This window comes from Rhinolophus ferrumequinum, chromosome 10, assembly GCF_004115265.2.
Source record: "Rhinolophus ferrumequinum isolate MPI-CBG mRhiFer1 chromosome 10, mRhiFer1_v1.p, whole genome shotgun sequence".
Taxonomy (NCBI): Eukaryota; Metazoa; Chordata; class Mammalia; order Chiroptera; family Rhinolophidae; genus Rhinolophus; species Rhinolophus ferrumequinum.
Window position 1 is genome coordinate 12,364,041 of NC_046293.1, and position 12,729 is coordinate 12,376,769.

Below are 12,729 nucleotides of genomic sequence, written 5' to 3' on the forward strand. Positions count from 1 at the left end.
TTATACCTTCCCCTGCTTGCTTGGAGAAGGGAGCTGGCACCTTCTAATGGAATTTGTGTCAGGTTTCTTCTGCCCATCCTGAAGGGATTAACGAAATAACCCATTTCTATCCATTTCTATCTATCAGATCTGTTCCATTTGTCCAGCCAAAAGGGATTTACGAGATAACTTCTTAACCTCAAGGCTCCATTACATTGTGTCCTAGAGTGAAAGTGTTTTCGCAGTATCTGGAGTTTCCGGCTATGGCTGTCTTTTGTTTATTCTACCAGGGACCTTCCTGTCTTCTTAACAACATGTTAACTAACCTGTGTCAGAGGGGACTGCCCTCAGAAAAGTAAGCGCCTGTCACAGGGCAGGCATGCCCGTACACACACGGCATACGTAGCTGAAGAACGTGTGGGGGCAGTTTGGCATGAGGACGATATTAAGAAAATTCGGCGTTGGCTTAGAATAAAGAGATCTCACAGTCAGTTTATCTCCCTTTTGGTGAACTCGAATGGTTGCTTACGTGCTGGCTTATAATAAGCAAAATCTGTCTTCCTTCCATCTTCATTCATTCAGCCTAATTCTACCTTCTAGAGTGACACAGATTCTAATTCTCCTTAGAAGGGATTATCCCTCGGCTGGGCAGGTCACCAAGGACAGGGTATTTATCTCCAAATGAAATCAGGGCTGGCGGAACATGAATCAACTTACTTCCTCCAGTCACTGAAACAAAATGATTGGCAAAAGAACCTTTTCAGCCAGAGCACATGGATTCCATCTCAAGGGCACGCAGTCAACCCGGGGTAAGCTTGGAGAAGTTTGCATGTAGAAGAAATCCCCAAAGGTAGCGTCAGTCATGGAGTCCCAGCTTCTTCACTGACGGTGTGTTCCTACACACCTCACTCCCCTTCTCTGGGCTTCACCTGTGAAAATAGATGGCTCCAGAGCAACCACGAATATCTTGGCAGCTCTCATGAACTTCTGTGATCCCAGACTGCATTCAGCTGGAGCTGTGAAACATGCACGGTCAGAAACAATCCCTTTCAACCCATTCAGGGCTATTTAAATACCCTTTCGTGTTGCATCTTCTCAGGGAATGTTTCATTCTTCTGCACCCACTAGCCAGAGGCATCGGTGGAACAATTCTTTCAGGATGTTTTGTAAATGGTACCCTAATGCTATATGTTTTCCTTATTATAGCCATCCTGCCCTCAGACATGCGCTGAGTGGGATGACTATTAAAGACTTTGCTATTTTAAAATAGCTTATTAGAGTAAATCTGAGGGCGGAAGAGCATCGGTGCTGTCTGCTGATACTCAGGACAGCCCCTGGTGATAACACTGTCGTGTTCACCTGCTGGGGTAAGCACAGCTGGTCTGATAGGCAGTGGTGATTGGCAGTCTCCCTCTGTGCACCCAGGACCTTTCCTGGGAATGGGAAAAAGGAGACTGTACTGGAAGCATCCGTGATCAGAGCTGGAGCCCCCAGCTCCTGGTATTTACCTGGAGAGGTTAACGCATCCACTCCCACCCCATTCCGAAAGAGTCCACCAGTTCCAGGAGGGCTAGGATGGTTTTAGATAATATTTATTTGTCGTTAAATCATCCATTCATGTATCCGTCCATCATCCATTCACACTGTACTGGGCCTCAAGAGCATTAAGCTTTTTAATCGAGGAAGCAAAATCCTCTGCTTTCACTTTAAAAATATTTCTCTGGCTGGGCAAGATGAATGGCAAGGGGGCTTACCTGGGGGAAAGGTGACCAAGTATGAATCTGCCAAGGTAACTGTGGGGACAGAGCCAGGAGAGCAGTTTCCAGGCTCTCGGCCTCATGTGGAAAGTGCTGGCTCGGGTAGTAGATGGCCGTCAGCTGTGGCTAGTTGGCCGTCAGCTGTCACCAGTTAGCTGTTGGCCACTAATATAACTGCCAGTGGCTATGCTGGCAAGCAGGGATTGCAGTTAGCAAGTGGGGTTGGTTGGTTGGCAGAGAAGCAGACTGCGGATTGTGGAGCAGATAGTGTGGCTCCTGTGGCTTCTGCGGCCCCTGCGTCCTGTGTCTCCAACCCAGCCGCCAGCGAGAATATAGCGGTATGACTCCCCTCTCTGTGGCTCCGTGGATGTTCCTGTTTGGCCTCACCATGTCCTGCATTCTTGTGCGGGGAGCGGGACCAGAGACCCCGCATGACAGTAACCTAGGAAAGAGACATGATGGGAACATGGTAGAGCAAGGGACGGGGGAGAACTTGATAAACAGTCAGGAAAATCTGTAGGATTTGGTTACAGCGAACGTGTGGAGAATGAAGAGAGAGGGAGGTGACATAGTTGAGTCAGAGGTTTCTAACATCGGTGACAAGTTAGATCTCGGTGCTACCAACGAATAGAGTCGGCCGGGCTCAGATCGTTATTTGTGGGAGAAAGTTATGGATTTGGTCTTGGTCAGTCTGGGTGAAAGGTCACTGTGAAACAGCCAAGTGAAGATAGGGAGCAGATGGCTGTAGTCCAGAGCTCTGGAAAGTCGTCTCAGCTGGGGATGGAGATGGGCGCTTGTCTTCCTACTGGTGGTGTTGGAAGCCATTAGAGTAGCTCCAGTACAGAGAAAATGGAAAGCAAGAGGAAGAGGGGGCCAAGGTCGGGAGTTGGGGAGCACCAGCGTTGAAGGGGAGGCAGGGAGAGAATGTTCAGAGGGAGGAAAACAAGAGACTGGTGTCACAGAAGCTGAAGGGCGCAGAAAGGTCCAGTGGGGTGGGGACAAGGGCCAGCAGGGAAGGATTGGGGGCCAAATGGCAGTCACTGCAGCTAGTACCAGCACGTTATGAATAACGACTGGCTAACAGGAGCGAGAGAAATGCCCTCAGCTGGACATCTACCACGAGCCAGGTGCTTTACATAGAGTGTGTGTTTTTTTTAATTTATTGGGGTGACAATTGTTAGTAAAGTTGCATAGATTTCAGGTGTACAATTCTGTATTACATCATCTATGAATCCCATTGTGTGTGCACCACCCAGAGTCAGTTCTCCTTCCATCACCATATATGTGATCCCCTTTACCCTCATCTCCCACCCCCCACCCCCCTTACCCTCTGGTAACCACTAAACTATAGTATCTTATTTGATGGGCACATCCCTTCTTGGAGGCAGGAGGTAAATTTCATTCTTCCCCACTTAGGATAAGGAAATTGAGGCTCAGAGAAGTTATACCCTGGTCCAGCCATATGGAGCTGGGGTTAGGGCCCTCTTTTGTCTGGATTAAAACCTCTCTGTCTCTCTAATCTACCCTTTGTCTCTCTAATCCTCATACCTGGGGTGGGGTAAGTGAATGCCCAGGCTGCCCCTCCCACACCCGTGTGCCACAGGCAAGTAGCACCAGTCTCTGTTCCTGGGGCTTCGGCTTCTGAACAACAGGAGCCCTGCCTGGAGCCAGAGCTGAGGAAGGCGGGAGGAAGGGAGTCCCCAGCCTGGAGCCATCCGTCTGCTGGCTGGTGACACTGACACCAGGGCCCCAGCAGAATAGCAAGCTTGTTCGCTCTTGTCTGGCTGTTAGTGGTGATGTATGAATAAGCAAAGAAGACAGCTTCATTTTCATAAGTTAACTTGTGCCTAGAGTAAGGAATCCAGGCAACAGTGCACTTAATCATAACCACAGGGCCAGCACAGAAAACAATGACAAAGCCTTTTCTGTTAGTCACGGTGTTTTATTATAATAACTCCTAAGAAGATGAGACAGTCGGTGCGGAATGCTGAGATGCTGAGGGAGGCAGCACACAGGCAACCCCTCTCATCCCCCCAGGAGGAATCCCCTGGGATTTTAGCTCTTAATGGGATGTCAGGCCAAGGATGTGTTTGCATCATCAAGGTGAAGGATTTAGACTTGGACCTTTGCGGACCAGGGTGCAGTGTAGATGCCACCTGGATGATGGGCTGGGGTTGGCAGAGCTGTGAAAGGTGACCTGTCTCGTATGCACTCTGACTGGGGCCCCGGGGGAGTCACTCTCTGCTTAGAAGGGTGTTATAGGACAGCACCATTACTAGAAAAGGTTTGGGGGAAGCTTGGGAATTTGGAGGTCTGCGTGGAAGGGGCAGAGGTGGCCTGTGATGCAGGAGGGGATATGGTAGATGGCTCCACCGGAGACGCTGACCTTCCCCCACAGAATCAATTATAACCTGCCCCCCACTCCTCTGGCTTATCAGTGTCTCTGTCACTGCAAGTACCACCCTGCTTCGTAATTGTTTATCTGTCTTCTCCTCTCGCTCTGCCTCTAGGGCAAGGACTGTATTTTATTTGTCTTTGATTCCTTAGTATTTTGTGTGGTGTCTGACACAAAGCAAACTCTCAATCGATATTCAACTGAACCAAAGTCTAGGCAGAGTGAAGATCATTGTCAGCTAAGGAGATGGCCGAGACTGCAGACACCAGAAATCCAAGTAGATGGGACAGACTATAGGACCGAGGAATTCTGGGTGTAATGATAACAGCAAATACCTACTAAACATTTTACTGTTTTGTGGACATTGTCAGTGGTAATGTTTGAATAAGCAAAGGACACAGCTTTATTTTCACAAATGAACTTGTGCCTAGAGGAAAAAAGAAATAATTCTGATGCATATACTACTTATTAACTCCATTTTACAAATGAATAAAAAAACAGGCACAGAGAGGTTGGGTAACTTGTCCAAAGTCACACAGCTTGTAAGTGGAAGAGCTAGGATTTGAACCTGAGCAATTTGGTGCTGGCATTCATTTTTTTCATCACTTATTTAAGAAGTGTAACTCTGGATGCCACCCCTGAATTCTGCTGGTTTATGAGCTTGATTTAGACACCAGAGGAGGCTGAGTGCTAGTGACCCCACAAGAGAGCCTTGTCCCTGACTAAGGCGGGGACAGAGCTTTCAGACCAGAATCTATAATTCTCAAACTCTAATGTACACTTGAATGACCTGGGGATTTTTTTTAAGTGCAGGTTACTAGACTCAGTGGCCAGAATTCTTATTTAGAAGTGTTGGTGTCCCGGGGAATTAGATATGATATTAGTCCCTCATCCCCATATACTGAACTGGTTTAGAGGAGAGAGAAAGGAATGAGAGCAAAATGTGACCTTGTTTTACTGAGAAAAGTTAAATTGGCAGGCTTGGCCCCTCAGGGGAGGGATGGGAGAAAGATAAACTACCAGTAATCTGTTCTCTCTGAAACTCAGCAGTCAGGTAACTCCTCCCTGGCCCATGGGGACCGAGAAAGGGTTGGGGCAAGAAGCCTGGAAATCTCGCCTAGAAACCAAACCCATAGGGGGAAGCTGCCTCCTGGTCACAATTCACTTTCAGGTTGAGGTCCTGCACTTTTAATGAGAACCCAGGTGTTTGCAAAGCCAATTACCCTCAGGCCACACTAGAGACACAGTTCTAAAATGACCCAGTTGTTGTGCTAGATGACCTCCAAAGAAAACTACAGGCATGGGCTTGCTCCCTTTCAGAAGCTTACAGCTTGGATGATATTTAAAAATAGCTATCACGTATGTGCCGGCCCCAGTTCTAAGCACTTAATACATATGAAGTCATTGAAACACACACAGTAGCCATTAGAGTTAGATACTGAGCAGAGAGAGGTTAAGTAATTTTCTCAAGGCTATGCAGCTAGAAAGTGGCAGGGTCAGGAATTGGAACCAGGGAACCAGGCGGTGTGACTCCAGTCTGCTCTCTTCACCTCTGGCTACACTGGGCACACGGTTCCTGGTGCACGGAAGCTCTGGTGGTGGCGGCGGCGGCGGGGGGCTGGGGGTTACACTGAGCTCAGGATTCACAAGGCCAGGTGCAAAACCCAGCTACCATTTTGATCATCAACTGAACAGTTAATGAATCCACCTCAAAAAAGCAAAATGAAGTCTTAGTGGTTGTTTATTATTTTGCTTTCTCAACCAGTGGATGTTTGTTTTCTTAACCTTAACTGGCATAGCATGAAAGGGCCGTGGACCACCATCATAAGAAATGCAGCTCAAGTGCAAATTGAAAGAAGGGGAATTTGGATACTTTTCTTGGGGATAACATGAGTTAAGGTGAACCGTGCGAAAGACTCCTCTAGAGATGAAGACCTGAGTTCAGGCCTTCGGCAGAGCATCGGACGTCAGGGTTGTTTTAGGGGCTGCCACCCCATCTCTGCAGTTTTTCGTGCAGGTGAGGAAGCTGCCAGAGTTCCCAGAGCTGAGTGTGGAATGTATTCATGTTGGTAAATGGGGAGAAGGTGAAATGCTTTGTACCTGCAGAAAAGTACAAACATTAATACGCTAACCTCAGTGGTCTCCAAAGCGGGACATTAATACGCTAACCTCAGTGGTCTCCAAATCGGGAGAGATTTACCCACCAGACATCATTTATTGAGCGGACATTGGTTAGTGCCTATTGTTTGTTAGCTACTACGCATCCCTTGCCCTTGGAACTAAAGTAGGAGACAGGTATTTACAGATGAGGGGCCGGCCGTGCCTGGCTATCGCCCATTCTGGCCTCTAGAGGGCGTAAGTCAGCTCATGTCGCCCATCTCATGTGGAGTGGAGCTCAAGTGATCATTCAGATATCGGGGTGTTTAGGGTGACCTCCTGCTAAACATGGGCCCCAAAGGCTGCCCCGTGAGGATTAGCAGGGGGCAAGGGCGGTTCCCACCAAGCAAGAGCCATCTGAACAAGACACAGCGGTAAGGATGCAAGCAACAAGACGACATATGCACGTGTCAGGAGTGAAGTGTGAGGAATAGAGACTCCGTCTGAAGAAGTTGAGGCAGAAGATCACTCGTGGAGTGCCGGAATACAGACTTTGGACGTTCAGATAGTTGAAGATTACCTTCCCTGAAATGCAGATGGCCACCCTACATTCAATGCAAGATCGTTCCCCTTTTGTCATTTCTGAGCTCATGACACCCTCCATCATGCCTTCCCCCCCCAAAAAAAAACAGTAGTAGCACCAACCTGAGGTCAATAGTAATTATAAGCCAGCCTCCCCAAGGGCTCCACATCCCCTTTGCGTCACAGCCTCTGTGTAAGGTTATTAAAGAGGCTGCATAATAAGGTCACAGCATCAGGACTTGGCAGACAGCTTTCTCAGCTGAAGGCACCATGCCTTTCAGAGCTATTATAATTGTTTTGCACGAACGTCCCAAGCTTTGTTGCGTGTGGAATTGATTGGCTCTTCCACTTTCTGAGTTGGATATGTTTTTCTGGGAGATTCTACAAGTTTTGGATGTGATCGTCCACAGTGACACAGTGGGTGGTAGTATTTTTCCCGTGCCTCTAATTTATGTATTTGTGCTGGGGTGTTGATTTAGATAGGAACTCGATAAATTGATCAAATAAATTATACCAAACCCACACACCATCATTTCAGGGAGCTGTCATCACCCCAAGGAGGTTCTATATCACCCGGTGTGCTGTTCTAGAAGAACCGCTGTGTTTTCTTTGGGTCAGAAAGGTCTTTATTTCTCAAATTGGCCAACAATATAAGGGTTTGAGCTCCAGAAGGCATCAGTTAGCTGTGGAAGACAGTGATTATTAGTTGTGTGACCTTTAACAAATTATTTACACTTTCTAAGCTTCAGTTTCTCTTTTCTATAAAATGTGGATTTATCATTTCTATCTTAAACCTTTGTCCTAAAGGTAAGTAATAATGCATTGAGACAGTGGAAAGATCTGGGTGTCAGACAAATAGAGAATTATATGCTGGCTCCATCACTCGCTGTGCAAATTACAGTCCTGTGTGAGCCTCAGTGTCCTGGTCTGTAAAATGGGATTGATAATAATTCCAAGAGAATACCGCCTGTGTGGCATGACAGCACTATCTAGCGGAAGGCAATTGGACCTGATACCTGATCTACCCTATTTAGAAGGCCCAGAGATTTGCTCTGGGGACAGAGAAGCAATTGTTCTCTACAAAATACTCCTGAGTTGATATGGTGCTGACATGATGTTTGTCACCACAAGATAAAGTGACTCTGAGAGTAAAAACACTGTGAGAATGTAGCCAAAAGATGGTTCTTCTCTGTGGGTTCCTAGCTCATTAAACAAGGGTCATTTCTTCCTCTCTGATCTGAGAAAACTGTCTCAGCTCACACTTAGAAAGCCAGTAAATTAGTATACTATGGGAATATTAGAACCGGAACACTTGAAGAAGAGTATGGCAGCCAATAAATACATGTTGCGAGTGGTAAAGAAGGGATGGATGGATGGACGCCTGGATGGATGGTTTGGGATTCTGGCTTTATGACAGATTAACTGGGTGAACTTGGGCAAGTTAGCTAACTACTCTGGGCGGCCTTCATTTCTTCTCCATAAAATGGGGATAATAAAAACAGATGGGCTGCCTAAGTGTGAGGATTAAATATGTTAATGCCATTTAAGCACCTAAGTCAGAGCCTGTCACTTAATAAAAGCTCCAAATAACGAAAGCTGTGGTTAGGGTTTGCCGTGACTCTGTCTCCTCTTCAGTACTCACCGACCCATACTGGCTGCTTTTAAGACCTTTGCATTCTCTGTACTTCACAGGTCAGCAGGTTTTGGGCTTGGTAGAGAACCAGAGTGACTGGTACCTTGGAAACCTGTGGAAGAATCACCGCCCTTGGCCTGCCCTTGGAAGAGGCTACAACACAGGTAAGTCATGACGTGGGCCGGGTGGGATGGGGGTTACAAAGGGCGATGTGAGGACCCATTCTCCTTCCTCTGGGAGAAGAGGTAAGCCAAAGCTGGGACAAGGCCACCTGGTGGGATGAGTTCTGCAGGGGACGGTATAGGCAGTTCACCTTCCAGTTCTTTCTTAGTGCTGCAGCTACAGGCAAAGTGCTGTCGGACGCTGGCAGTCAGGGGCGGTCTCACCACAAAGCCACTCTCCTGACTGACCTTCCCATCAGAGTATGAGTATGGCCCGTGGGCCCCTTGGCTCCGTTAATATAGACTAGAGACCATTCTGCAGTGACAAAGAACCCCAATATTCCGGTTTCTTAACAGAACAGAAATTTATTTTCCTCACACTCCACGTCCAGTTGAGGCGTGCCAGAACCTGCGCTCACCGTAGGCATTCAGGATTCGTTGGGATGCATACTTCCCTGTCTAGGGAGGAAAGTAACAGACATCCTATTGACTCTGAATGTTTCTGATCAGAAGTGACATGGTTTTTGCTTATATTTCATTGGCTAACGTATGTCATGTGACTATGCCTACCTTCAGGGTATATAGGCAAATGTAACCTGACCATGTGCCAGGGAGGAGAAAAGGCAGAAATATTTGGTAATGGGTGCTTAGGAGAGTCCCAGAGCCCTTAAACACCATGCGTCTAAAATCAAGTCTATTATTCTACCTTGCTGTAACCCCAAACTCGTGTCTCTTCTTTCTGTGTCCGTTAGTAGTATCATTCCTTCACTCATTCATTCGTTGTTCACCTCCTGTCCGTTGAATGCTTCCCGTGTACTAGGCCCCAGGCTATGTGGGCCAGACACAGCCTGTGACCTCAGGCGCATGTAAACAGGGAGCCAGAGCAGCCCCTCTCCGTAGGCTCAGGTCCTGCCAGGGTCCTATCTCTGAGAAGCCTCTGGATCTTTCTGCCTCTTCCCCTTCATCCTCTTTGCCACTGCTTTGGTACCCTGTTCTCAGAGGATGCAGACCCATGATCTGGGTCAGGACTAGAACATGTTGCTCAGGGAACAGGAGGGTGGGTCAGGCCAAGAAGTGCTGGGACCCGGCATCTGAGACCAGCTGTACTGGGTTGGCGCCAGTGTCTTCACGGGATGGCGCCACCTGAAGGTGACAGGGAACACCTGTCCTGGAGGCGTTAGTGGGGGACAGGGCCAAAGAGTCAACCTGGGAGCTGAGGGTCCGATTCCAGAGACGTCAGGGCCCCGGAGGCCAAAGGGAAAAGGATGAGAGTCAAGCTTCCAGAGGGAAGAGTTCAGAGGTGGGTCAGGACAAGGAAAGAAAGGTCCAGGGTCAGTGTCCTGAGCGGCCACAGGTGGCAGTTAGAGAGCCGTGTCCTGAAGGCCATCCTTTGACATGGGGGCCATTCCTTGGCTGCCATTTGCCAGAGCGGCGAGGTGCTCCTTGCTCTCTAATTTTGTTCCTGTATCACCTATCAGGCTTTATCATCTGCAGAGGTTACAAGTGAAGAAATCCAAGCACCTGCCCTTCCCACACCTCCGGGAGGCTCTCCTGCTGTGCTAGGCATTAACGCTTGAGTTGCGGGATGGTGGGGAATGCTACGGAGTCCCTGAGGGGGCCGAGGTGTGGAAGGGGGCCGATGGGTCTCCGGGCAGCAGCTCTCTATTAGCCGGTTTGGAAGTATTTCAGGATTTTGATAATGGGGGGCGGGGGAGTGCCTCTGCATGCCAGCTGAGTACTGGCTGGGCACTGTGCCAGGTGCTTCCTCCGTGTTAATCTCATTTGATCCTCACACTGACCCCAGGAGGCAGGTGCTATTCTTATCTCCATTTTATACACACGAAGCTAAAGCTTAGAGAGTTTACTGATAAGTAAGGACCCTGTGGTGCTAACTACTAACCTAACCTTCCTAGCTTAAACTTCAGTAGCTTCAGGATCAAGAATAGTCTTTTAAAAACCGAGACTCCCAGACTCTGCCCTTGAAGGGTCTTGCAGGGGTGTTGCCCTGGTTTCTGCCCTATAAGGAGCCCCCAGGATGTCTAATCTAAGGGACTACTCTGGCAGAACGTGGCTCTGTGCTTCCCCTCCCAGCACACCTTCCCAGGGGCCATCTTCTCAGTGCTTGGAGACTGGACCCTTGAGGAGCCCACAGGGGCTGGTGAGAGGGTGCCCTGTGCTTTCCTTCTGTGAGCAGATGATCAGCCCCGGCTGGCCTTTGCTGCCCAGGTTCCCGCCCCTTCACTCCAGGCCTTTGTAAAGCTGGAGAGACCCATGTTTGCCGGATGGCAGCAGGGACATCACAGCTAAACCCTGGCATGTGTGTAGTTTCCATCTTCCGGAACATAGAATAATAGAAAATGTCACGTGGAGATAGACTGCAGTACCTCGAGGACACGACCTCTGGGTCACAATTATCTGCGTGAAACAAAAACCATCGGTCATCAATTGGGGTTTGCAGGGCGAAGAAAACTGTAGCCCGCTGGGGGATTTATTATGACAGAAATGACGTGTCCTCTCCCGCTTCTCCTCGTTTGCCTCAGAATGTGAGGTCAGGAGACAGACAAGTGTCTAAACCACTTCTAGCGCCTACTTGATATGCCCAGGCAATGAGTTACTTCCTTTCTTGCTGATCCAGACAGAACAGAGCAGATGGGAAAAAGCCCTGTTAGAAGTGACGTGTCCATTTCAATAAGCCAGTGACACCAACCAGTCGTTAGGAAAGGATTTATATGCGACATCGAAATGCGTTGGCTTTCATCATGGGGATTTGTTATTTTAAGGCTAAGGATTGTGCCTCATATCCGTGGATGTGTCATCCAGACATTTAGTTCTCATGGAAATGGAGCCCAGAATCCCATCTCAAGCCTCCAGAAAAAGGAACTCCGGCAAAGCCCTGTGTGAACCTCCAGCTTGTATGGGGAAACTGAGGCAGTTCAGCCATTTTGTCTCTGTGAGTTTGGCCAGGTGGCTTCCCCTACTTGAGCCTTAGTTTTCTCCCTCGTAAAATAGGACACTAACAGCACCTAGTGTGTGAGCATTAACCAGGTAACTTGGGTAATGAGTCTAGCCTAGTATCTGGCACAAAATAGGTGCTCAGTAAATCTTCGTCTGTGTCCTCTTTCATTTTTCTGCCATTTACTTTATCAGGGAAAGGATCCACCTGCTTTAAAAATGGTGGTTACGTGACTGGCTGAGGTTTGCTAAGGTCTCCTGAGCACTCAGGTCAGAAAGAACCACTACGTTTTTTGCTATTCCGTAATTTTAATGCAATCACCTAGCAGTTTTTCTCCTCTAAGACCTGGAAAAAGGTTAGCTTTTCATATTATTTCAGGGGAAAAAAAGTGATGCTTTTTAGTTCATATGTCAGCTTCCTGACTGTGTTTTACTTGGAAAATCCCCAGAAAAAGCATGAGATGTTTGAGGTGGAAGATCTGCCTTCAAGACCTGACTTTCGCTTTTCTCCTCGGTGCCTTGTGGAAAGCTTCCCAGAGCTCTCTGAGCCTCAGGTTCCTCTGTAAACTGTGTATGATGATTCCACCTTACGCCCTCTGTACTACCAGCTATCAGGGCTGGGAAATCCACGTGCTTTCGGAAGGTGGTTGTCACTTTTATTTTCCCCCCTGACCACAGCCTTGCTGAGTGAGTATTTTTGAGTGATTTTGATTCAGCCACATTTATGGAGTTCAGCTGCAGTCCCCAGACACCGTTCCAGGTACCTTACCATGCATCATCTTTGCTAATTCATAGAATTACGTATCTCATCGATTGACATTCCCCTTAAAAGAGCCAGCCAGCTTCCCCCTTCCTTTTTGTTTTCCTTTCCAAGTCAGCTTGCACAAACCCCCAGGGCCCTACAAGGTGAGGGACGATCTGGCTACCATTCCCCATTCACCCCCGTGTTCTCAGTAGAGCAGTTGACAACTCATCCATCCTCAGAGAGCTGCTAAACCACAGCCAGCAGCTGCGATGACCCAGCAGATCCCAGCACAGGGCATTTGCCTTAACTGTTCAGGTGGCATACAGGGCAACTCCTGCATCCTTGCACAGAGATGGGCTCCTTCCTGACCGTTCTGTCTGGTCATCATGTCCTAGGTGTAAGACACTGTCATTCATTCAACACTCAGC

The 12,729-nt window shown here is 48.2% G+C and overlaps 1 protein-coding gene across 3 annotated transcripts in view; it reads left to right on the plus strand.

The window, feature by feature from the left end:
• LARGE1 (LARGE xylosyl- and glucuronyltransferase 1) overlaps positions 1 to 12,729 on the plus strand; it is a 494,394-nt gene that overhangs the window by 378,063 nt on the left and 103,602 nt on the right. For all 3 annotated transcript variants that reach the window (XM_033117375.1, XM_033117374.1, XM_033117376.1), the window contains one exon: positions 8,503 to 8,607. In XM_033117375.1, coding sequence (XP_032973266.1) covers positions 8,503 to 8,607 — 105 coding nt within the window. The remainder of the gene's footprint in view (positions 1 to 8,502; positions 8,608 to 12,729) is intronic.